Source organism: Cervus elaphus, chromosome 19 (genome assembly GCF_910594005.1).
Source record: "Cervus elaphus chromosome 19, mCerEla1.1, whole genome shotgun sequence".
Lineage (NCBI taxonomy): Eukaryota > Metazoa > Chordata > Mammalia > Artiodactyla > Cervidae > Cervus > Cervus elaphus.
The window spans coordinates 71,812,244-71,837,381 of record NC_057833.1 but is presented as its reverse complement, the minus strand read 5'-3'; the positions used below and the strand labels follow the sequence as shown (position 1 = coordinate 71,837,381).

Genomic DNA, 25,138 nt, shown 5'->3' with positions numbered 1-25,138 from the left:
GGATCAGAATTTCCTTCTTTTTTAAGGCTGAATAATACTCCATTGTATGTATATACCACATTATGCTTATCCATAAACAGTGTGGACCTAACAGAAGCGGAGGTATAAAGAAGTGGCAAGAATACATGGAAGAACTGTACAAAAAAGATCTTCATGACCCAGATAACCACGATGGTGTAATCACTCACCTAGAGCCAGACATCCTGGAATGCGATCAAGTGGGCCTTAGGAAGCATCACTACGAACAAAGCTAGTGGAGGTGATGGAATACCAGTTGAGCTATTTCAAATTCTAAAAGATGATGGTATGAAAGTGCTACACTCAATATGCCAGCAAATTTGGAAAACTCAGCAGTGACCACAGGACTGGAAAAGGTTGGTTTTCATTCCAATCCCAAAGAAAGGCAATGCCAAAGAATGTTCAGACTACCACACAATTGAACTCATCTCACATGCTAGCAAAGTAATGCTCAAAATTCTCCAAGCTAGGTTTCAACAGTACATGAACCATGAATTTCCAGATGTTCAAGCTGGATTTAGAAAAGGCAGGGGAACCAGAGATCAAATTGCCAGCATCTATTGCATCATCGAAAAAGCAAGAGAGTTCCAGAAAAACATCTCCTTCTGCCTTATTGACTATGCCAAAGCCTTTGACTGTGTAGATCACAACAAACTGTGGAAAATTCTAAAAGAGATGGGAATACCAGACCACGTTACCTGCCTCCTGAGAAATCTGTATGCAGGTCAAGAAGCAACAGTTAGAACCGGACATGGAACAATGGACTGCTTCCAAATCGGGAAAGGAGTATGTCAAGGCTATATACTGTCACCCTGTTTATTTAACTTATATGCACAGTATGTCATGCAAAATGCTGGGCTGGACAAAGCATAAGCTGGAATCAAGATTGCCAGGAGAAATATCAATAACCTCAGATATGCAGATACCACCAACCTTATGGCAGAAAGCGAAGAGGAACTTAAGAGCCTCTTGATGAAGGTGAAGGAGGAAAGTGAAAAAGGTGGCTTAAAACTCAACATTCAAAAACCTAAGATCATGGCAGCCGGTCCCATCATTTCATGGCAAATAGATGGGGAAACAGTGGAAACAGTGAGAGACTTTATTTTCTTGGGCTCCACAATCACTGTAGATGGTGACTGCAGCCATGAAAATAAAAGACGCTTGCCCCTTGGAAGAGAAGCTATGACAAAAATAGACAGCATATTAAAAAGCAGAGACACTACTTTGTCAACAAAGGTCCATCTAGTCAAAGCTGTGGTTTTTCCAGTAGTCATGTATGGATGTGAGAGTTGGACCATAAGGAAAGCTGAGCACCACAGAATTGATGCTTTTGAAGTGTGGTGTTGGAGAAGACTCTTGAGAGTCCCTTGGACTGCAAGAAGATCAAACCTGTCAATCCTAAAGGAAATCAGTCCTGAATATTCATTGAAAAGACTGATGCTAAATCTCCACTACTTTGGCCACCTGATGCAAAGAGCTGGCTCATTGGAGAAGACCCTGATGCTGGGAAAGATTGAGGGCAGAAGGAGAAGGGGATGACAGAGGATGAGATGGTTGGATGGCATCACCCACTCCATGGACAGGAGTTTGAGCAAGCTCCAGGAGATGATGAAGGACAGGGAAGCCTGGTGTGCTGCAGTCCTTGGGGTTGCCAAAGGTCGGACATGACTGAGCAGTGAACTGAACTGATACTTATCAGTCATCTGTTGATGGATGCTTGAGTTGCTTCCACATTTTCAAAATTTTTATTGTTTTATTTGGCTGCTCTGGGTCTCCGTTGCGGCATATGACATCTTCATTGCTGTTTGTGGGCTCCTTGGTTGCGGCATACAGGCTTTTTGGTTGGGGTGTATGGGATCTCGTTCCTTGACCGGGGATCGAACCCAAGCCCTATTCAGTGGGAGTGCAGAGTCTTAACCACTGGACCATCAGGGACATTCTGCCTCCACATTTTAGCTTGTGAATAGTGCTGCTGTGAACATGGTGTACAGATACCTCCTTGAGACCTTGGTTTCAGTTCTTTTAGGAATATACCCAAAACTAGAGTTGCTGGATCATGTGATAATTCCATTGCGAACTTTCTGAAGAACTACTCTAGTGTTTTCCACAGTGGCGTACCATTTTACATTTCTATCAAAAGTATACGAAGGTTCCAAGTTCTCCACATCCTCACCATTGCTTGTTATTATTTTTTTTTTTTTATAGTAGTCATCCTAATGGTTGGGAGGTGGTATCTAATTATAGTTTTGGTTTGCATATCTCAAATGATTAGTGTTATTAAATATCTTTTCATGTGCTCATTGGCCATTTATATATGTTCTTTAGAGAGATGTCTGATCATGGCAAATTTTGAATCAGGTTGTATGGTTTTTTTAAAATTGAGTTTTAGGAGTTCTTTATATATTTCTGGGTATATTAATCGCTTTTCAGGTATTATTGTTGTTCAGTTGCTAAGTTCTTTCGGACTCTTTGCAGCCTCATGGACTGCAGCACACCCCGCTTCCCTGTCCTCCACTATCTCCTGGAGTTTGCTCAAGTTCTTATCCATTGAGTCAGTGATGCTATCTAACTCTTTCATCCTCTGCCACCTTCTTCTCCTTTAGCCTTCAATCTTTCCTAGCATCAGGGTCTTTCCAGTTAGTCAGCTCTTCACAACAGGTGGCTAAAGTATTGGTTAAATAATGAAGATCCCATGTATTATCAGGTGTATGATCTGTAAATATTTTTTCCCATTTCGTGTGTTGCATTTTTACTCTGTGTACAGTGTCTTTTGATGCACAAATTCTAAAAATGTCATGAAGTCCAATTTGTCTTTTATCTGTCCGATATCTTTGGTGTAATATATAAGCAATCATTGCCAAATTCAGCATCGTGAAGCTTTTACCATGTTTTCTTCTCAGAGTGTTACAGTTTTATGTCTTTGATCTATTGGGGGTTAATTTTTGTACGTGGTTTTAGGTAAGGGTCCAACTTCATTCTTCTGCATGTTAATATCCTGTATTCCCAGCATCATTTGTGAAAAGACTGTCCTTTTCCACTGAATGATCTTAGCACCATTGTCAAAAATCATTTAACAGTATATGCAAATGTCTATTTCTAGGCTTTCTGCACTAGTTCGTATGTTTTTTTATGTGAATCTGACACTGTTTTGATTACTATAGCTTTTGATTACTATAGTCATAAATTTTGAAATCAAGAAGTACTGAGTCCTTCAGTTTTGTTCTTGTTAGATATGTTAGATTATTTTGGCTGTTCGGGGTCCTTTAAAACACCATATGAATTTCAGGATGGGTTTTTTAATTTCTGTAAAAAATGTCTCTGGAATTTTGATAGAACAGCTTTGCATATATAGAATGCTTTGGGTGGTATTGACACACATTTTAATTTTAATACTAAGCCTTTAAATCCATAGTCATGAGACATATTTCCACTTATTTATGTCCTCTTTAATTTCTTTTAACAGTATTTGTAGTTCCATTGTACAAGTCTTTCACCTCCTTGATGAATTCTTGGTTAATTTTTCCTTTCTTCCTTCCTTTTTTAAGAAAAAAAATATTTATTTTTGTTGTTGTTGCTGTCATAAATGGAATTGTTTTAATTTTCTTTTCAGATAGTCCCTGTATAGAAATGCAACTGACTTTATATGTTGACTTTGTATCTTGTGATTTTACTGAATTCATGCATTAGTTCTAACAGTTTCTTTGTGGAATCTTTAGGTTTTCTTCATGTAGGATCATATCATCTGTGAATATAGATCATTTTACTTCTCCCTTTCCAGTTTGGATGCCCTTTATTTCTTTCTCTTGTCTAATTGCTCTGGCTAGGATTTCCAGCACTGTGTTGAAGGGAATTGGGCATCCTTTCCTTGTTCCTGATCTTAGAGGAAAAGCTTTCAGTTTTTCATCCTTGAGTATGGTGTTCACTGTGGGTTTCTCGTGTGGCTTTTATGTGTTAACATAGTTTCCCTTTGCTTCTAGTATGCTGAACTGAATGTTGTGAAAGGGTATTAGATTTTGTCCAATGCTGCTTCTGCGTCAACTGAGAGGATATATGACTTTTTCTTCCTTCGTTTTATTAATGTACTATATTACATTGACTGATTTTCCTATGTAGAATTTAAGAAATAACTACCACTTAATTATGTATAACCCTTTTAATATCCTGTTGAATTTGATTTGCTATTATTTTGTTAAGAATTTTTGCATAAATAGAAGGGATGTTGGTTTATAGTTTTCATTTTTTGTAGTATCTTTGGCTTTAAGGTAATGCAGGCCTCATAGAATGAATCAGGAGGCATTACCTCTGCTTCTGTGCTAGGAAGGAGACTGCAAAGAATTGGTATATTTTCTTTCTTAAATGTTCCATAGAATTCACCAGTGAACTCATCTGGGCCTGGTGCTTCCTCCTTTTCAACTTGCTAAAAAAGTTTGAGAAGGATTGATAGTATTTCTTTACATGTTTGATGGAATTCACCAGCAAAGGCATCAGGTCCAGTGCTTTGTTTCATAGGGAGATTTTTTATTATTGATTCCATCTCCTTCTTTGTCTCTCATAACTTTTCTTGGCTTAAATTTATTTTGTCTGATATTGAAAGGGTCACCTGCTCTTCTTTGGTTACTGTTTGCATGGAATATCTTTTCTTACCCTTTTATTTTCAACCTGTTTGTGTCTTTCGGTTTAAAGTGAACTTCTGCGGACAGCATATATTGAATTGACCACAGAGTTCCTTAGGTTTTAAAGTTAAAATAAAAGGAACATTTTTCATTCTCACCAAGAACTTTATTGAACAATGTAGTCATCATTTTGTTCCACTACCTTCTGCCATTTTTCAGGCAACTTCATAGTTCCATCTTCCCAAAAGTTTTTATCTTTTTAAAAGGTGCCTTTTAAATTCTTCCATGGAATTGAAATTTTTTCCTTTAAGAGAATTTTGTAAAGACTGAAATAAATAGAAATCCAAAGGTGGAGTGTCTGGTGAATACAGTGAATGAATTGAAACTTCCCAATCTGTAACGGTTTTTGCCTGGTCATCAAAGAAACATGTGGTCTTGCTTATCCTGATGGAAGACTGTGACTCTTCTGTTGACTAATTTTGTATTGATTTTTGTTGAGTGCCACTTTCAGTTGGTCTAAGTGGGAGCAGTACTTGTTGGAATTTATTCTTTGGTTTTTCTGGAAGGAACTCATGATAAATGACTACCTTCCCATTCCATTGTATACACAACATTACCTTCTTTGGATGAAGACAGCCCTTGGTGTAGTTGGTGATGGTTCATTTCACTAGCTCTATGATCTCTTCCATTCCACATTATTGTACAATATCTACTTTTCATTGCCTGTCACAGTTTGTTTTAAAAATGAAACATTTTCATTACGTTTAAGAATCACATGTGGGAGTATGGTCAAGAAGGTTCTTTTCACTTAACTAATGTGGTACCCAAACATGAAAGCAATCATAACCCAGCTGGTGTGAATGATTTTCAACACTTGATTTGGATATTTTGAGTACATCGGCTATCTACTATGTGGTATAATGTTGATTGGTCTCAGTTAATATCTCTGCTTGCTAACAACTTCAACCTGTCTGCCTGGCCTTGGAGCATTGCTCAGTGAGAAATGTCCAGTATGAGATGTCACCACTTTTGACACGTTTGATTGGTCACAGCATGGTCTTCATACACTGAACAAATCTTTTGCGTTTCAATTGCATTTTTACCTTTCTTGAAATAATAAAACATATATGCCAAAAATGTTGTTTTTCTTTCATCTTAAATATTAAAATATCTACACAAAAATTCACCAATTTTGATGTTTTATTAAAAATGAATGCTGATATGACACAGTCATAATACAGTCTAACAGAATTGTTTTGAGTGATATTAAACACAGCTAAGCACTGCTAGAGCCATCTTATGGGGAAAAAAATGAATGAACCTTTTGGCCAGCTGATAGTTGGATCATGTGTTCTTATCCACTCTCCCAATCTCTGTTTTTAGAAAGCTTTATCCATTTAAAGTTGTTACTGATAAGGAAGCCTTGTGCTTTGTGTCATTTTGCTGTTTTCTTTATGCCTTATAGCTCTTTTTGATCCCTCATTTCCTACATTACTATCTTTTCTCGCATTTAATTGATTTCTTAAAATAGTGAAATGTTTTTAAGTTCCTTTCTCATTTCTTTTTGTGTGTGTTTATGGCCATTTTCACATTTAGCATCCTAACACATAATACTGATTTGCGTTTATACCAGCTTGAGTTTGATAACACTTACACTCTGTTCCTTTTAGCTCCATCCCTACTCCTCTTGGTTTTTGATGTGATAAAAAGACATCTTTATAATTGTGTGCCTCAGAACATAAACTAATAATGCCTTTAAATGCATTAATCTCTTAAATTATGTAGAAAACACATGTAGAGTTAGAAACTAAAGTTATAGTAATACTAATTTAAGAATATATGTATTAATAACTTGAGAATATGTATGTTAGTCTTTTAAATCACGATGGAAACAAAAAAATGCAGTTAGAAACCGTGGTTACAATAATGTTAGATTTTATAACTGCCTGTGTGTGTACCTACTGAGATCTTTATATCTCTGTACAGCTTTGCGTTACTGTCTGGGCTTTTATTCCCCCTGCAGGACTCTCTTGAATGGGGGCTTCCCTGGTGGCTCAGGTAAAGAAACTGCCTGCCAATACAGGAGACACAGGTTCAGTCCTTGAGTGAGCAAGATCCCCTGGAGAAGGAAATGGCAACCTACTCCAATATTCTTGTCTGAGAATATCCCATGGACAGAGGAGTCTGATGGGCTTAGCAACTAAACAACTCTCTTTTCCTTCCAGGGTAGGACTTAGTGGTAACAGCCTCCCTCAACTTTTGTTTATCTGGGAATGTCTTATTTCTCACTTACTCTTGAAGGAGTCTTGTTGGATTTAGGATTCTTAGTTGACAGTTCTTCAACTTCTAGCCCTTTGAATATACAGACCCACTGTCCTCTGGCCTTCAAAGTTTCTGGTGGAGAGATCTGTTGATACTCTTACTGAAGATCTTTATATACGACAAGTCACTTCTCTCTTGGTGTTTTCAAGAGTCTCACTGTGGCTTTGTGTAAGTTTGATTATGACATGTCCTGGTGCCAGTCTATTTGAGTTCATCTTACTTGGAGTTGGTTGAGTTTCCTGGGTACTTACGTTCATATCGTTCATCAGATTTGGAAAGTTCATTCATTGTGTCTTTGTATATTCTCTTTGCCTCCTCCTCTCTCCCTTCTTATGGGACTCCATTAGTGTGTCTGTTGGCTTGTTTAATGGTATCCCACAGGTACCTGAGGCTCCATTCACTTCCTCAGCCTCCTTCCTGGCCTTGGTAATTTCCAACATTCTGTCTCCACGTTCACTAATTCTTTGTTCTGCCTTCTCAGATCTACCTTTCCCTTTAGTGAGTTTTAAATTTCATGTTTTCAACTCCAGAATTTCTTTGTGATTTCTTTTTTCTTTATTGATGTTTCTATTTTGTTCATAATTTATTTTTACATTTTCTCTGTATTTTCCTTAGTTCTTTGAGCATCTTTAAGACAGTTGTGTTAAAGTCTTTGTCTAATTCATCCACCATCGAGTCTTTTTCAAGGATGGTTTCTGTAGACATATTTTTTTCCTGTACAGGGTCTATACTTTCCTATTTCCTTTTTTTTTTTTTTTTTTGGTGATTTTTGTTGTTATTGTTGAACACTGAACCTTTTTAATCTTACTAATGTAAACCTAGAAATTGTACTCTCCCTCCTTCTCAGTATTTGCTTTTTTGTTGTTGCTGTTCTTGTGGGGTTGTTATTTTTATTTTTATTTTGGATTGATGTCTCTGTGGAGGATCAGCCTGAGATGTAAACTTAAGTTCTCAGGTCTTTTCTGAGCCTGTTCCTTTTTCCCAGGCACATGTAGTCACTTTATAATTTCCTCTGTATATGCAATTGTTTTGAATGTCCTAGTTTAAAATTTTTCCCCAAAGAGGAAAACACAGTGGTAGGGATAAGAGGGCACCAGTCCTTTAAATCCCTTGGAAGTCACATTCGCCAGATGGGCAGGTGCAGCAGGCTGCCTGCCTCTGCTCCTCTGATCAGAAGCAGCAGTCAGAGCACCACTCCCAGTTTTCAGAGGACAGCCCACCCTGCTTCCTGCCGATGCTTCAGGGCACGTGCACAGCTGCCCCCAGGCCCTGGAGTGGGGGCTGGGTGGTGCTTCTGTGCTAAGAGCTGAGAGCAGTTACCCTCCAGTCCTTCAATAGACGGCAGACTTCCAGAATAGTCATACTGGACATGTTCTGCCAGTGCGACTGTCATCCAGCTGGGAAAGGGGCCCCTGGTGCTGCCTGCCCTCCGGTCCTTCCAGACCTTCTCCAGTGGTTACCTTTAGGAACAAATTTTAAACTTTGAGCCCTTCATGGGATTTTTAAAAACTTAAAATCTTAAGGAGTCTAGAGGGACAAAGGGCTCATCATGGAACCACATCCTTAGTTGTTCAGTCAGTCTCTGAAACTGGTTCATAAATAGCAGACAGGCAAATGTGACAACATGAAATTCAGTCATTTTACTATATGCATGTTCTTCCTTACCTGCAGGATAAGGGAAGACTACTGGAAGATTGTCGGCTACAGAAAGTTGATCTCATAGCTCAGGTGAAACAACTTCAAGAAAAACTGAACCATCTGGTGTGTTCCATGAGCTTCCAAAACATCGAGATGGAGGACTTTAAATATCAGCAGTCATTGGCATCTCCATGTACTTTAGAAGATGGTTTGAGTGATGGTTCTGATAACAGTGAAGAAACTAACAAATCACCTCCTACTGATACATTTAACATCATATGGGATCTAGCTGAGGTCACTGGAAATTCGGATTCATTGATAAGAAACGAGGAGCCAGATGCTCCCACGGGAGAGCAGGTCACTTTGCAGGACAGGTCACTCTGCTTGCAGGGCCATTTGCACAGGTGCTCCCAGGATCTCACTCATTCCCGGGGGTCCAAGCCCTTGAAGAATGTGCTCAGGACGATGGACCTGTCTCCCTGGAGCTCCCCTGAGGTGGTCAGGGAGGACTCAGCCCTCGAGCCCCTGCCCAGCCTTCCCCTGACACCCTGCTCAGATGCCCTGAGCCTGCACAGCCTGGACACCTCGCTTTGGGATGGGACAAGCACCCACCTGCTCCCGGCTGGCCAGTCGGGGCGGCTTTGTTACCCAGGCGAGTCAGCTGCAGGAACAGCCCCTAAGTGGGTGGGGTCTCCACTGGCTGCAGATGGCGCTCCCTCTGCCGACCAGCATGCTCAGCGGGTGCCTGTGGTAAGTGGTCTCCCCAGGCTCTGTCCTGAACGGGGTCCATGGGATGCTGAAGGCCAGTGTGCTCACACTGGGCTGCGTCTCTGTGGCCGGTGGAGTCACAGCTGCAGCCATTGTTGGCTCACCTCCTGATGCGGCCATTTGGCCAAGCATGCGTGAGCACTTGGCAGTCCCTTGGTCAGCAAGTGTAGGGACAGTCAGCGTTCTGCAGGACGGACCCAAATCTACTGTGATAGGAACATCTAGAGCACTTGGGTTGTTTTTAACAGTACATGAAATGCATTAGTCTTACTCAGATCCACTGCAGGCCTGAGTTTGCTAAGTGACACTGGCTTTGGAAAGTGTCATCACAAACCCATCTTCATGTGTGGTCTGCATATTGGCTCTTAGTCTAGCATATGTTTTTTTAGGTTTATTTTCAGTTGTATTTCATGTTTCACAGGCTCTGCATATAATGTAATCAGTTTCAAGGACACTTCAACGTATTATTTTGGGGTTGGATTATATTTTATCTAACATAGTTTTGAGATTTTGTGTATTTTGGATTAGATGAAAAATAAATTATAGGATACATGCAATTTGAAGTATCCATGTATCACCACTCCCTATCCATATGCTTCCATTTCGTATCCATATGCTACCACACACTATGCAGAATTTTAAAAATCTGAAATATTTGCCAGTGAAACCTTTAAAATATTCCTAGAGAAATACAGATGAGTTTGATTAAAACGAACGTTATGACCTTGTGTCCACCAGCTTTGAGCCCTCTTTTGTTTGAGTTCTATGTGGGAAGGTGATAAATTCAGGTCTTAGAAAGTTTCCATCTGGCAAGTTCAATTCTGTGATATAAAACATTATCATTTTGTGACCATTTAAAAATCTGCATTTTTTGAACAGGAGAAGGATGTTGAAGATTTTATCATAACATCTCTAGATTCTCAAGAAAAGTCAAGATCACCTCCTCTCGGGTTAGAAGGAAAAAACGATGGAAAAAGTGAGTCAGCCACAAACTTTGTTTTTACAGTAAGTTTCAGAGCATAGACTGGCCTGCGTTTCTGTGTCTCTGCATCTCTCTCTGTCTCTGTCTCCCCCTGGGTTTGTGTTCTGTTACTTGGGGACCTGAATGTGGTATCTGAAGCCATTTATTCCTGAGAAGGTCACAGGTATTTCATGCAGTCCAGTCCACAGCACTGTACTTGTCTCAGGACGTCCCCCTTGGGGCAACATCGAGTCACAGACGTTCCTGAGGTTTTGTCCTGTTAGTGCCCTTTACAGAAACTAGCAGCAGCCAGTGAATCCAGATGTCCTTTGCAGGGTGGAGACTGGTAAGGCAGGCCAGGTGCCAGGCACGCGCTCCGGCCATGAGGATCCCTGAGGTCCTCGGCAGCCCTGTTGGCGTGTGTGAGCATGTGACTGTCTCTCAGGGAAACGGAAGCACAGCAGCAGTGCCTCGCTCTTCCTGCAGGTCAGCTCAGATCCTGTGGTCATACTGCCAGGTTTCATCTTGTTCCTTCTGAGCAGCCAAGTGTCCTGGGTAGGTTTTCAAGACCTTGGAATGGTCTCTTCTCATGTTCAGACCCACTTAGCCTCTATCAATGGTTCTTGGTGGTCCTGCCTGTATCGTCACACTGGTGGTCACCGCACCATGGCTCCCTGACCTCACACTTTCTTGTATAATTGTTAGATTTTTACAAGTGAGTTACCTCAAGGTGTTTTGACGTTTTAATGAAGTCCTCGTTGGCTCCCGGGGTGCTTCTGAGGACAGGGCAGTGATGAAGTACGGATCAGAGGCCGTGTCAGCATTCGCAGCTCGGGGCCAGCTCTTTCCAGCTGATGCTCTTGCTTCTCCCTGGCAGCAGCTGCACGGTGTAACAGTGTGAGCGGCCACAAGGTGCATCCCCATGCAGCCTCTCGTCCACTTTCCTGAGGACACCACATTCAGCTTTCAGAAGTTCACTCTGGTGTCTGTTCCTAAGTCACAGCTTCTAGTTAAAGTAACAGGTCTCTGCCTCCTGGCAACAAACTCCGCCCACCTCCTGCCCTGATCCCCGGAAGCCCAGCGTGCACTTTCTGCCCCATCACCAGCCAAGAGAGTCTGCACTTCGAGGACATGTGTCCAAGTGCGGCTGTGCGCTGCCCTCCACGGCCTTCCTTGTGGTCTGGACGTGGTCCTTGCCTCAGGTCAGACCCCTCATCCTTTCTGTTCTCTACAAGTTTCTGGAGAAAAGTGTGTGTGAGGTGCTTTTTGTATGAACGTTGACATCTTCCTGATTTGAGGCTTGGGCTTGACCGTGGGCGGGCAGGCAGACAGATTCCTGCAGAGTTTGGAACCTGCAGTGCTGGGCCTGGATGTGGTGAGTGTAGCGCCTGGTCCCCAGAGCATGTCATCCATCTGAAAACTCCTCTTGCTCCTTGGGTTGTCTCCCCTGCACTTCCTCTCTTCCATCTTTATTCTCATTGACCACATGTTAGACCTCCTGGACTTAACTTTCTTTTCTCTTTTTCCACATCTTTGTTTTCTTGTTCTCATATCCAAGAGAATTTTCAGAACTTCTTAAGCTTCCTACTGTTTGAGTTCTGTTCTAATTTCTGATTCTTCCTTTTCTCGTGAGGCTTCCATTCCCCCTTCCCGATGACACTGCCCTCGTCACTTCTCTGGGAATGTTGGTTTTTCTGATGTTTTCTGCTAGCTGCCTTGACTCTGTTTCTTCTGACTCTCTGAGTCTCTGTTTCTCTCTGTATTTTTCTGTGTTTGAGTGCTCCTTGGCACGTGTGAGAAGTTAGACTTCTGGGCCAGTCCAGCCCTGACTGTGCGGTGTGTTTCCAGGCGGTGGTGTGGGGTTTGCAGAACCACTGAGCCAAGGTTCGGGACAACTGGGAGCTCCCACTGCCAGCCCCGCAGCACCCCCCGTCACCCCCAAGGACTGCCGACGGCCACTGGACGCCATGAAGGAGAAGGAAGTCCATCCAAAGCAAGTGAAGGTAATGGCTGTGGGGAGGGGGCAGCTCAAGGGGCCTTCCCTCTGGCTTGTCAGTAGCTGTACCAGCCTCAGCCCTGCTCTGACTCTGGGCCTTGTGTCGTATTTCTGGGAGGAGAGATGCTGCTGTTGGGAGGGTCACGGGGACGGTTGTCCCAGGTAGGTACCCTGCTGCACTGGCGGGGCCGCGGCCATGCTTGGGGGGCCGGCTCCTCCCATAGTGCCTGTCACAGCACAGCAGACAGTGGGCCTGCCTGCACAGTGTCATGATGAATCTCAAGACAAAACTCGATCTGTGTCCCAGGTCTAGTTCAGGTGCCGGAGCTCACAGCCCTTTTTGGGAAGCAGTTGTGGTTCTTGTTTGTCTGGCCCTGGAGGCTTTCCTGAGACAACCTGGGGGTTCTGTGCCAGGGCACCGCGAGCTGGACACCCGCAGAGGCGGGAGGGGCTTCGCTCTGCAGGCTCAGGAGGACCCACCCTGCTCTGCCGCAGGCCCACGGCTCAGAGGTGTGTTTTCATCCTTCCCTGAGTCTGCACGAGGTGCTGTTCTTTGCTCTTGAGAAGGAAGATCGTTGCTCTTGGCTCGTACAGCCCAAACAGAACATGTGTTTGGCATCGTATGGCGCGGGCACACCAGGATGTCGCCGTATTCCCTCTGCTGCTGTCCTGAGGGCGGTGGGAACGACAGAGGGTCCAGTGAGTCTCTGTTCTGGAAGCCCACCCCCCGGGCAGCTCCTGGGTCCCAGGGCTGAGTCCATGCTGGCCTCTCACAGCTGTGCTCCAGAGGAGCTCTTGGGTCAAGCTGGTTCTCTGCGATGAGGAGAGATGGCCACCCCATCAGCGTCCAGGGATTTAACCTGGAGGCAGAATATAAACATTTTTCTAGCTTAGCTGACATATGACAGGATAAGGATTTACATGTCTGTGTTGAGAAATGACCACAGTAAGGTCAGTTAACGCCTCCCCTACCCTGAAAGGCAGAATTTGGGGTGAACTTTTCTCAGGTTTTCTGTCTTCACTTTAGAAATCTTTTTATGGCAAAACCATTGATGTAAACTTGGCTGAATAAGTAAATATGTCACTTTTTTTTTTTAAGATTTTTTTTATTCTTTGGCTGTGCTGGGTCTTCATCGCTGCTTGCAGGCTTTCTCTAGTTGCAGTGAGCTGGGACTGCTGTTGGTTGTGGTGCATGGGCTTCTCGGGTGACTTCTCGTTACAGAACACAGGCTGCAGGCACGTAGGCGTCAGTCAGTTGCGGCTCGTGGCTCTAGAGTGCTGGCTCAGTAGTTGTGGAACTTGGGCTTAGCTGCTCCACGGCATATGGGATCTTCCCAAACCAGGGATCAAACCCATGTGTCTTGCATTGCAAGGTGGATTCTTAACCACTGGACCATCAGAGAGCCCCCACTGTCCTGTTTTATTCAGGTAGTAAGTGTCCACAAAGGAAACAATTTTGATGTTAAGTAAAATTTTCTTTGAAATTGTATTCAAAATGATACTGTTTTTATTACTTTAAGAATTGTAATTGAAGTAATGTCTTCTAGCTGTTTCTTTTTTTTAATATTCCTCAACTTTTTATACGATGGAAGACCTTAAAAACACATTTCTGTTAGTGTTTCCAACCCAGGCAACCTCATATGAGGATTCCTAATTTTTAAAGAAGCCATTTGGTTGTTAATGACCATGTTTTATGCTTAGGCTTTGACACTTAGTAGTTGATACTCAGGTATTAGAAATGAAAGAAAGAAAGAAACTCAGCAACGCCCTTTTGGGAAGTGCTGAGATGGTGGGAGAGAAACTTGGGAGTGGTCACCCCGAGGCAGCCTGTTCTGTCGGTCGGAGCCCAGCTTCCATGTTCCCTGCCGGCTGCCCCCACCCCGCCTCATGTCCTCAGCACGGGCGTGTGGACCTCTTGCCCTGGACTGAGTCTCAGGAGCATCAGGCGGTCCAGCTCGGCTTGTCCTGAAGCTGGGGACCCTGGTAAAGGTCCGGTTGGTGAGGGCAGAGGACCTTGTTCGCCACTACTGTTCTTTTCCAGTGTGTTTTTCAGAGCATGTGGCTTCTCATCGTGTGACCCACAGCCTGCGGGCTCCCTGTCCACTTGACCCTCCCCGTCTCCCACCCCTCCTTTCCTGTGGCTGCTGTTTGCATCCATTCTGTGTCATGTACACTGTTTTTTAATGTGAAATTGTTTTAGGGTGTTAAAGATGACTGCTTTCAAAGTAAACATACATCACGGTGTCCAGCATATTTCAGTTTTTTGGCCGCATCATTAGATTTAGAGGAAAACCTGTTTCAGTTATAGTTGAGTGACTAGTTCTTCTTTGTCACAGGCCTCCAAGTTGCTCTTTTTGCATTTCCCTAAGGTGCCCTTGTGGAGCCTGTGTGTGCGTGGCATGGGCTCGGTCCTGGTGCCCAGATGTGATGTCGTTGTAGCCCCAGCTTCTAGGAGGACAGCCCTGGGTGGGGGCTGCCACCTTCTGCTCTCAGCTTCTGTGGGTAAGACAGACAGCCGGCAGGTGTGTCCCGTGTCCCATCGCTCTGTAACTACCCCTCCAAATCCCAGTGGTGTGGAAGACCCTTCCTATGCTCACAGACCCCGTGGCGGGGACTCTGGCCGAGCTGGGATGTGGGAGGGCTGCAGTAGTCAGTGGTCGGCCTGGTACTGTCTGCAGGTGCCTCGTCTAAGCACAGGTGTGGACCTCGGGTCTCCCTCCTGGAGGGCAGCTTTGGTCCTGGAGAGCCAGGGAGCCACCCGGTGTCTTGCTGACCTGGCCGTGGATTCCCCTGAAACGAGTGTCCACCTGAGGGAGCAGGTGGGACGCTGGATTGTAGGGTCTGTCTTGGAGCAGCTTACATGGAAATTCACTTGTCTCTGATAGTGCTGGTGGTTGCTGCCCAGTCGCCCAGTCGTGTCTGACTCTGTGACCCCATGGACTGCAGCTCACCAGGCTTCCCTGCCCTTCACCATCTCCTGGAGCTTGCTCAAACTCATGTCCATTGAGTCAGTGATGCCATCCAACCAGCTCATCCTCTGTCACCCCTTTCTCCTCCTGTCTTTTATCTGTCCCAGCATCAGGGTCTTTTCCAATGAGTCAGCTCTTTGTGTCAGGTGGCCAAAGTATTGGAGCTTCATCTTCAGCCTCAGTCCTTCCAATGAACATTCATGGTTGATCTCCTTTAGGATTGACTAGTTTGATCTCCTTGCTGTTCACGGGACTCTCTAGAGTCTTCTCCAGCACCATAATTTGAAAGCATCAATACTTTGGCACTCTGCCTTCTTTATGGTCCAGCTCTCACATCCATACATGACTATTGGAAAAACCATAGCTTTGACTATACAGACCTTTGTTGGCAAAATGATGTCTCTGCTTTTTAATATGCTGTCTGAGTTTGTCATAGCTTTTCTTCCAAGGAGTAAGTGTCTTTTAATTTCATGGCTACATAAGAAAGCTGAGTGCTAAAAAAAATCAATGCTTTTGAATCATGGTGTTGGAGAGACTCTTGAGAGTCCCTTGGACGGCAAGGAAATCAAACCAGTCAATCCTAAAGGAAATCAGTCCTGCATATTCATTGGAAGGACTGATGCTGAAGCTGAAGCGCCAATACTTTGGCCACCTGATGGGAAGAACTGACTCATTGAAAAAGACCCTGATGCTGGGAAAGGTTGAAGGCAGGAGAAGGGGACCACAGAGGATGAGATGGTTAGATGGCATTAGTGACTTGAGGACATGAGTTTGAGCAAGCTCCGGGAGTTGGTGATGGATGGACAGGAAAGCCTGGTGTGCTACAATCCACGGGGTCATAAAGAGTCAGACAGGACTGAGCAACTGAACTGACTGTCACTGCACTGATTTGGGAGCCGAAGAAAATAAAATCTGTCACTGGAACTTTTTCCGCATCTATTTGCCATGAAGTGACGGGACCAGATGCCATGATCTTAGTTTTTTGAATGTTGAATTTTAAGCCAGCTTTTGCACTCTTTTTCACTTTCATCAAGAGGCTTCTTCACTTTCTGCCATAAGGGTGGTGTCATCTGCATATCTGAAGTTATTGTTATTTCTTCCTGCAATCTTGATTTCAGCTTGAGCTTCATCCAGCCTGGCATTTCTTATGATGTACTCTGCATGTAAGTTAAATAAGCACGGTGACAATATACAGCCTTGGCATACTCGTTTCCCAATTTAGAAAAAGTCTGTTGTTCCATGTCCAATTCTAACTGTTGCTTCTTGACCTGCATACAGGTTTCTCAGGAGGCAGGTAAGGTGGTCTGATACTCCCATCTCTTGAAGAATTTTCCACAGTTTGTTGTGATCTACACAAAGGCTTTAGCTTATCAATTAAGTAGAAGTAGATGTTTTTCTGGAATTCTCTTGCTTTTTCTATGACCCAGTGGATGTTTGCAAGTTGATCTCTGGTTCCTCTGACTGCTATAGGAGGAATGTTTGGTTAAAGCAGTGGACTCTGTTCAAAGGTTGTGGGGCGGCCTGGTGTGCCTTCATGGGTGACAGCGATGGGAAGAGGCTTCACGCCGCTTTTCCTTCTTTCTGAAATGTTTGTTTCAGGCTTTGCTGCAGATGGTGTGTGATGAGAGCCACCACATCCTGGCCCTGTCTGAATACCGAGGACCCCCCCACATCCTGAGCAGGAGTGAGCCCAGCGCCCCCCTCGAGTGCCTTCCATTGGGGGGCCAGGGCCTGCTGGAGGCAGCGCCTGCTCCCAAGGAGCATCCCACCCCCGGACCCCAGAAAGGAGAGAAGGTACAGGCCTTCAAGGTAAAGAAGAGAAGCAGTGGGCATGGAGCAGTCAAGAAATGGGAGTAAAGGGACAGAGGCAGGTCAGCGGTAGGCGGGGAAACCGTGCCTGGTCAGCCACTCTCTCACTCGCGTCCCCTGGGCTCCAGCCCCATGTCAGCACCTTCCTGACCCTGTTCAGGCAGGAGAGCCTGGGGGAAGAGGCAGAGCTCTGCTGGCCGCCCGTGATGGAGCTGGGTGTGGGGGCGGGGTCTGCGACCCCAGGGTCTCAGTGTCCGCCCTTGACTGATCGGTAGCATGGAGGTGAGGCACAGATGCTGCGTCCCCACCACAGGGAGCCAGCAGCCTTGGAGTGTGGCTGCAGCAGTGGGCAGACCCCGAGCGAAGGGGGTAGGTGGGCCCAAGCTCGCCAAAAGGCAGCCAGCCTGTGCACGGTCTATACAGACATACCTGCACGCACACACACACACACACACACACACACACACACACACACACACACACACACACAGTCTATACAGACACACCTGCACACACACACACACACACACACACACACACACACACGGACCACATAGCTGCACCTGCATGTGTGTGTGTGCGCACACACACAGCCTGGCCTCCCCTAGCCCAAGGTTTGTGTACACACACACACACACACATACAGACACACTCAGGGCCTGGCCTCCCCTAGCCCAAGGTTTGTGTACACACACAAACACATATGCAGACAGACTCAGGGCCTGGCCTCTCCTAGCCCGGGGGCTTGTGGACACACACGCATTCCGCCTGCCCTCCCCTAGTCCTGGGCTCATGTATACACACACACACACACACACACACGCTCAGGGCCTAGCTTCCCCTAGCCCCAGGGCTCATGTACACACACACACACACACACACACAACTCAGGGCCTGGCCTCCCCTAAACCTGGGGTTCATGTACACACATACGCACAGATACAGACACACACTCAGGGCCTGGCCTCCCCTAGCCCTGGGGCTCATGGACACACACACATATGCACCCACACACACACTGACACTTGGCCTGGCCTCCCCTAGCCCCTGGGCTCGTTACACACACACACACACACTCTCTCAGGGTCCGGCCTCCCCTAGTCCTGGGGCTCTGGTATAGCGATGGGAAGAAGTTTGCTTGCTGGCATGCGTTCCGTCTTCGCTGGGGTTGAGGGGTTTTCTGCCCCCAGAGGTACCGCTTGCTCCTCCTGTCAGGCTGCTTGAGGTCATGCATGTGTCCCTGTCAGTCAGGTGGGTCCTATTGAACCTGCAGGATGCGTCTGTAGGAACATGGGTTTTTTGTTTCAATATTTCAGGCATCTTCCAACATGGGCCTGGCCTGGAGGGGAGACTACCTGCAGGCTGTGCTGGAGGCCTGTGAGAAGGAGCGGGAGATGCTAAGCGTGGATCTGTGGCCCCAGCTCTGTGGCTTGGGCCCTGGGGGCTGCAGCTCCCTGCTCGAGAGGCTGGAGAAGGTGGTTCATGAGCAGGTAAGCTGGTGCCCCCACTTCCCCTGCAGCCAGTGCTGACACAGAGGGTGACAAAGCATGCTTCAGACGTGAATTTCGGTTCCCATATTTCACCTGACCTTAGAGGCAGTGACTGCTCCTTTTTAATGCATGAATTCCGTGAAATGGAAAACTCTATGCATTTATCTTCCTTCAGTATCTCTCTCTGTTCTGAAAATAACTGTTCTTTCCCTGAAAACAAATCAGCAATTCTAGGCAGCCCAGCCGCAGGTTGTGAGCGCTGAGCCCAAGGTCAGAGGGTTGACACTGCAAGGCCCTGGGAGTTCTGTTCCTGTCAGCCTCCCCATCTCCCCCCCCACCACCTCCCACCCTGGCAGAGAGGGTCAGGGTGCATGGCAGGTGTTGACCTGGCCCAAAAAGTGAGGCCAAGATGCTGGGGGGAGAGCCTCATGCGATCTGAGGGTCTGAGTGCCACTGTGCCCACATTCCACCACACAGTCGTCACACTCGTCCTGTGGCAGCGATCCTGGGAGCAGGGGCTGCTCCAGCCCATCCCCCAGCCCTTGGGAGCCCCTCTCCTGCCGTGTCTGACATCCCCCTACCCTGCCTCTTCCCCCGTCTCACAGGGGGACCAGCAGGAGAGGTCGTTGGAGCACCTCTGCCTGTCAGACAGGAGCAGCCTGCTGTCGGAGATCCAGGCTCTGCGTGCCCAGCTGCGGATGACACACCTGCAAAACCAGGAGAAGCTGCAGCAGCTGTGCACGGCGCTGACCAGCGCGGAGGCCCGCGGGAGCCGCCAGGAGCACCGGCTGCGCAGGCAGGGTGGGTGCGGCCGCGACACTCACCTGTCGGGTGGTGCGGGCCGGGCGGCCAGCCCCTCATCTCCCCAGGCCGCCAAGTGCATGGTCTGTGAGCCTCTCTGGAGCTTGCCCATGCACCTCTGGGCTGAGTTTGTGAGTGTTTTGCATCTCTGTTCCTGAGGGTCCTGGTCTATAGTTTTTTCTTCTGGTTTCAGTGTCAGGGTGATGCCAGCCTCCTCCTTAGAGTTTGGATAGTTCTCCAGCGAAGCCATCCAGGCTAGATTCTCTGGTGGGAGGAGTGGCAGGTGGGGTGGCATTTCGGGGTGACCACGGGACGGTCACACCAAGCTTCATGCCCTAGGCAGGGTGGGCTCCATGCAGGTCCATCTTGGCTGAGCTCCAGCCTCTGTCTCTGGGAGACCAAGGCCTGAACAGCACAGGGGTCAAGAGGCATCCCCCCCCGCCCCGCCATCACATTACATGACTTGCATGGCTGGGTGGTCCCACTTGCTCTCCCCCAATGCCTCTCTGGACACTCAGCTGGCCATGAGGTGAGGCTGGCGGTGGTGTGAGCAGAAGGCATGGGTCCTGAGTATCCTGGTGTGGTTGTAAACAACAGCTTCAGGGTCACAAAAACTTCCTGTCTCCCCATGGCCCCCTCAAAGTGAACATATCCCATCCCCATTAGTTTGTTACTAATGATATGTTAAGTCATTTGTGCGTTCACTTTGAGCTTGTGAAGAATGCTATTTTAATTCGTTTAATCTTTCTTAGTTGAATTATTGGCGTATAAGGTTGAGCAGGAAAAATGTATAGCAAGCGACCTGCAGAAAACCCTGAACGAAGAGCAAGAGAAAGCAAATAATGTCCGAAAGCTGCTGGTGGTAGAGCAGAATGCTGTCAGAGACCTGAAGTCCGAGCTCTGCGAGTGTAGACAGGACAACGAGCGGCTGCTCAAGTCCCTCAATGACGTGCAGAAGGAGGTCCTCCAGCTGAGGTATGGCCCTCCTGCAAGGCTTCCCCTTCTAGCCATCCTGTCTTCAGGCTTCTGGGCCAAACTAGGTGGCCGTTGCTTGGTTCCCGCCACCTTCTTCCCAGCCTTGAAGTGAAAGGGGATGTCTGGAGCCAGGTTTCCCCCGTGTCCTGATAGGTGTGGGGGCGTGCCGCTCTGCTCCCGTGGGTTGGTAGGGGGCGGGGACTGAATGCACAGCGGGGTCGCCGGGTCCTGGGAGCCCCTGGCACTGGCCCACGTCCCTTTGAGAGCCCATGTCTGTACTCAGGTCCGTGCTGGATAGTAAGGAGAGTGACCTGCAGGCCGCACTGCGGCAGCTGGAGGGTGAGCGCACAAAGGAGCAGGCCCTGCAGAGCCAGCTGGAGGAGGAGCGGCTGCAGCACATGCAGAGGGAGGGCCAGAGCGCCAAGACCCTGGAGGTGACGGGGGTCCGGCCCGGGGCCTGGCTGGGGCTGAGGGGAGTCTCCCACCACCTCCACACAACCGCTGCTGCAAGGCCAGTGCAGCTTCAAAGACTTGTGGGCGCCCTGCCCGTGTACCAAGGGGGCAGAGAGCCAGAGCCCCGTGGCAGCCATGTGCTTGTGTGTTAGGGGTGTCCCCCAGGCCTGGAAGAGCTGAGCACCATGTGGGGTCCAGGGCTGCAGGTTTGAGGGGGAGGCAAATTGGGTGGTGGCCCTGTCCTCGGAAGAGCGCCTCATGCAGAGTCACAAGGCGGGCGGTTACTTCTCGTGCCCCTTCACCCAAAGGAGAGTGTCAAGCTCTGGCTGCGAAAACTGGCCAGATGCTGTTGCTCTTGGTTTGATCTTTGTCGCCTGGTTGTTCTCTGACACAGGAGTTACGGGCGTCTTTGGAGCAGCAGTGCGCCCAGAGCAACCAGCTGTGCGTGGTGCTGAAACACGAGCAGACAGCGAAGGACAACCTGCGGCAGGAGCTGCAGATCGAGGCGTCGCGCTGTGAGGCGCTGCTGGCGCAGGAGCGTGGCCACATGTCCGAGCTGCAGCGGAGCCTGGAGGCCGAGCGGGACCGCACGCGCGAGCTGTCGGAGGCCCTGCAGCACGAGCGGGTCCTGACGGAACGGCTCAGCCGGCGGCCTCAGGAGAAGCCTGCGCACCAGGCGCTGCTGCAGAAGCTGCGGGCTCAGGAGGAGCGTGTGCACGAGCTGGAGGTGGCGCTGGAGGCTGCGCAGCGACGCGCCCTGGAGGCCGAGGCGCATGTGCATCGCGAGGAGGTGGAGCGGGAGCAGGAGGTAAGTGCGGCGCCGAAGATGCCTCCGGAGACCCTGCCTGGAACGCGGGAGAGGCCGGCGCGGGGCCGGGGACAGATAGAGCAGGACGCATGCGAGGACTCGAGGACGGGAGCGGAGCTGAGGCCCAGCCGAGCAGACCTGCAGCCGTGGAGCAGGTGGCAGAGAGACAAGGAGACGCTGGTGAGCGCACCTGTCCTGGCCCCAGGCTGGCCCTCGGCCTGGTCACTGCAGCCTGGTAGCAAGTGGAGGTCAGGAGCTTGCGCCCTCCTACCTTGTTTTTTCCCGAGGTCGTTTTGGATCCTCAGGCCCAAGCAGTTCTGTGTGTCTCCGTGAATGGCTCTTTGGCTTCTGTGTTAAGGCCCTTGGGATCTCGGTAGGAATTGCACTGAGTCTGCAAAGTGCTTTGGGGGTTCTGTCTCCTCAACAGTGTTAGGTCTTCCCGTTGGAGAAATCTGAGGTCTCTCCATTTATTTGCTCAGTTGCTTTATTTAGGTCTTTGTTTTATCACTTCAGGTGGTTGAACCTTGCATTTCTTTTATTGATTCCTAAATGTTATATTTTGATGCTGTTGTAAGTGGTGTTATTTTTTACTCCTGTTTTCAGATTGCTTGTTGCGACCGTGTAGCAATGCAGGTGACTTCCATACTTGGATCTGGTGTCCTGCCACTTTGCTGAACTGGCCTGTTAGTCCCTGTATTTTTAATAGATTCTTCGAAGTTTCAACATTGAAGACCATGCTTTTTGCAGAGAGACATAGTTTTGCTTGTTCCTTTCCCACCTGGAAACCTTATCTCTTCTCTTTGCCTGACTGCCCTGGCCAGAACCTACAAGGGTGCTGAAGCAGGCGTGAGGGCAAGGGTCTAGCCCCGTTGCCGATCTTGGGGGAGCAGTCCATCTTTTACCACTGACTACGATGGTAGTTATTTGATTTTTGTCGCTGCCCCTTATTAGAGGAAGGTCCCTTCCATTTCTATTTTATTCAGTCTTTCTAGTTTAATATTGAGAGTATTGGATGTGCTCTTCCACTGTCTTTTGAGATTTACAGCTTTTGTGCTTCCGTTGTGCTTCTGAATCGATTGGCTTTCATGTTTTCAGCCATGCTGGCCCTCTTGGGCTGCATTCCTCTTGAATTTGGTGTCTGTGCAGTGCTTAGTTTCTCAGTTGTGTCTGACTCTCCAGGACCTTATGGACTCCAGGCAAGAATACCGGAGTGGGTTGCCATGCCCTCCAGGGGATCTTCCCAGCCCAGGGGTCAAACCCAGGTCTCCCACATTACAGCTGGATTCTTTACCCTGGTGGCTTAGACAGTAAAGAATTTGGTGTATAATTCTTTTTAAATTAGTGCTGAATTCAGTTTGCTAGTATTTTGTTAAGGATTTTGCATTTATATTTAGGAGCAATATTGTTCTGTACTTTTCTTATGTTTTTGGTTCTGGTATCAGGAAGGTCTTGGCTGTGCAGAATGGATTTAGAAGTGTTCCCTCCTTTATCTTTTGGATGGATCTTAATTTTAGATACATTATATGTCAACCAAAAGTATTTGTTTCTGAGGATATTATATTCTGTGTTTTCTCAAAATTCACTTTTATTTTGTTCTTTTTAAAAATACTTTTTAAAACATTGAAAAAAATTACCTTTATTATTTCTATCTTTGTGTTTTGCCAAATTCTAAAAAGGTTTGTCTTTTTAATGGTTAGCCTGCCATAAAATGGTCCAAAAATAAATACCAGTGAGATATTCTCACACTGTTGAGTTCACCAATTGCACAGTTCAGCAGTTTTCAGTATATTCAGAAGTTGTGCAGCCATCACTCAGTCGATTTTAGAACATGTTCATCTCCCAGGATAAACCCATGAGCAGGCACCCCAGCCCTGGCAGCTGTCGACTGATTTCCACCCCTTCCGGATGGTTCGTATCAGTGAATCATGGGGTGTAGCCTTCCGTGTCTGGCCCCGCTGTGGTGTTTTCCAGGTTCACGTGTGTTGTGTGTGAGTGATGCATAGTGTTTCTTGCGGGGTTAGACAGCCCTGAACTTAGTCATGTTTCATCACCAGAGGTCTCAGCAGTGGAGGGGTCATCTGGGGCTATGGCAGAGGGCAGAGCCCGGCCAGGGGGTTTCCTGACGGAGGAGCTGAAGTCACGGCCTGGGTGGGGCTTTGGTCATTTGGGGCCCCCAAAGCGAGTTCCAGGTTTTGTGCATGTGGGGGCTGTCTCCCCAGGAAGAGGGATTTGTCATCTTCACCTGCTTCTCAAGGGGCTTCCCAAACCTTATCCAGAGACTTCTGCTAGGTCTCTTTTTTTTTTCTTTTATTAATTTTTTTTAACATGTGGTAACATAGTTATTTAAAAAATAAATACAAAGTATTTTCCAAGTTAAATTATTAACTATCCTTCACAGTGTACCTTGATATGTATTTTTTTTTTATTAATAACTATGTTGTCATTTTGGTGTTATTTTTACTGCAAGCAGTTAACTTGATCCAGATTATGGGGTCTTTTTCTGGCCATAATGGCCCAGGCTTCTGATAGTTACTTCAGGGCCAATTTCATTTTTTTTTTTTTAAAAACAGATCAGCAGGTCCCTCGGTTTTGTTCCTTTTTCCTCATTTGGAAAATCGATAAAGACTGCCATTTCCTGAGGAGGTGATGCTGGGGAGGATCGGGAGGTTCTGGGTGGAGAGTAGGCCCAGCCCGCGTGCCGGCCTGATTGGGGCGGGCCAGGCCTGCACCTTCTCTGTCCGGTCCTGCCCTGTCCTGCCTGGCTGTCTGCAGTTCCCTGGAGCCCCCCTCCCTCAGGCACTGGTCCCGGGCACCAGGCAGGAAGTGGCCTGGTTCCTCCGCAGTGGAGGGCAGGTCTCAAGGGGGTGGCAGAGGGCCTCATGACCCAGCCTGGCCTCTTGTTGCTGGGGCGCCTGCAGAGGCAGAGGGGTGCTCGGGCTGTGGTTCCGCCCTACCACCACCCCCACGTGCATCGCATCCTGGGCCCTGTCTGGGGGTCCTCGAGGCCTGCTGGGCAGCTCGTCTGGGGCAGGGCCATCCTCCCCTGACTCCTCCCCCAGCTCAGCGCGGTGCCCACAGTCTCTGCCTAGAGCACGTCCTGGTCGGCCCGGGCCGGGAGGGCAGCCTCCGTGCGATGCCCTGGGCCCCGTCTCTGCCCTGGGCCATGTGTGAGGTTGCTTCCTCGCCCGCAGCGGGAGCTGGAGCTGCAGCGCCAGCGGGACGAGCACAAGATCCATCAGCTGCAGCGGACCGTGCAGGAGCTGCAGGCGCGGGCAGCACTGCCCAGCGTGGAGCCAGAGCGCCTCCGCGAGCAGCAGCGGGGCCTGGAGAAGGTGCGGCAGCAGCTGCTCTGCGCCGCGGGGCTCCTCACCAGCTTCATCAACCAGACGGTGGACAGGCAAGTGGCTCAGGGCCCACACCCTGCTGCCTAGCACCTGCGGTGCCAAGAAAATCCTGCATTTGGGGCATGCCTTTGATTGAGGTCCAGGTCTTAATGAGACAGACTCTTTCTCATCCC

The 25,138-nt window shown here is 47.7% G+C and overlaps 1 protein-coding gene across 11 annotated transcripts in view; it reads left to right on the top strand.

Annotated features, from left to right (window-relative positions):
• PCNT (pericentrin) overlaps positions 1-25,138 on the top strand; it is a 104,391-nt gene that overhangs the window by 63,899 nt on the left and 15,354 nt on the right. For 8 of the 11 annotated variants that reach the window (XM_043873997.1, XM_043873993.1, XM_043873990.1 and 5 more), the window contains 10 exons: positions 8,625-9,341; positions 10,239-10,335; positions 12,169-12,323; positions 16,885-17,079; positions 18,411-18,584; positions 19,190-19,385; positions 20,138-20,360; positions 20,644-20,794; positions 21,208-21,801; positions 24,813-25,018. In XM_043873997.1, coding sequence (XP_043729932.1) covers positions 8,625-9,341; positions 10,239-10,335; positions 12,169-12,323; positions 16,885-17,079; positions 18,411-18,584; positions 19,190-19,385; positions 20,138-20,360; positions 20,644-20,794; positions 21,208-21,801; positions 24,813-25,018 — 2,708 coding nt within the window. The remainder of the gene's footprint in view (positions 1-8,624; positions 9,342-10,238; positions 10,336-12,168; positions 12,324-16,884; positions 17,080-18,410; positions 18,585-19,189; positions 19,386-20,137; positions 20,361-20,643; positions 20,795-21,207; positions 21,802-24,812; positions 25,019-25,138) is intronic. The other 3 variants (XM_043873998.1, XM_043873996.1, XM_043873994.1) reach the window with 1 other exon arrangement.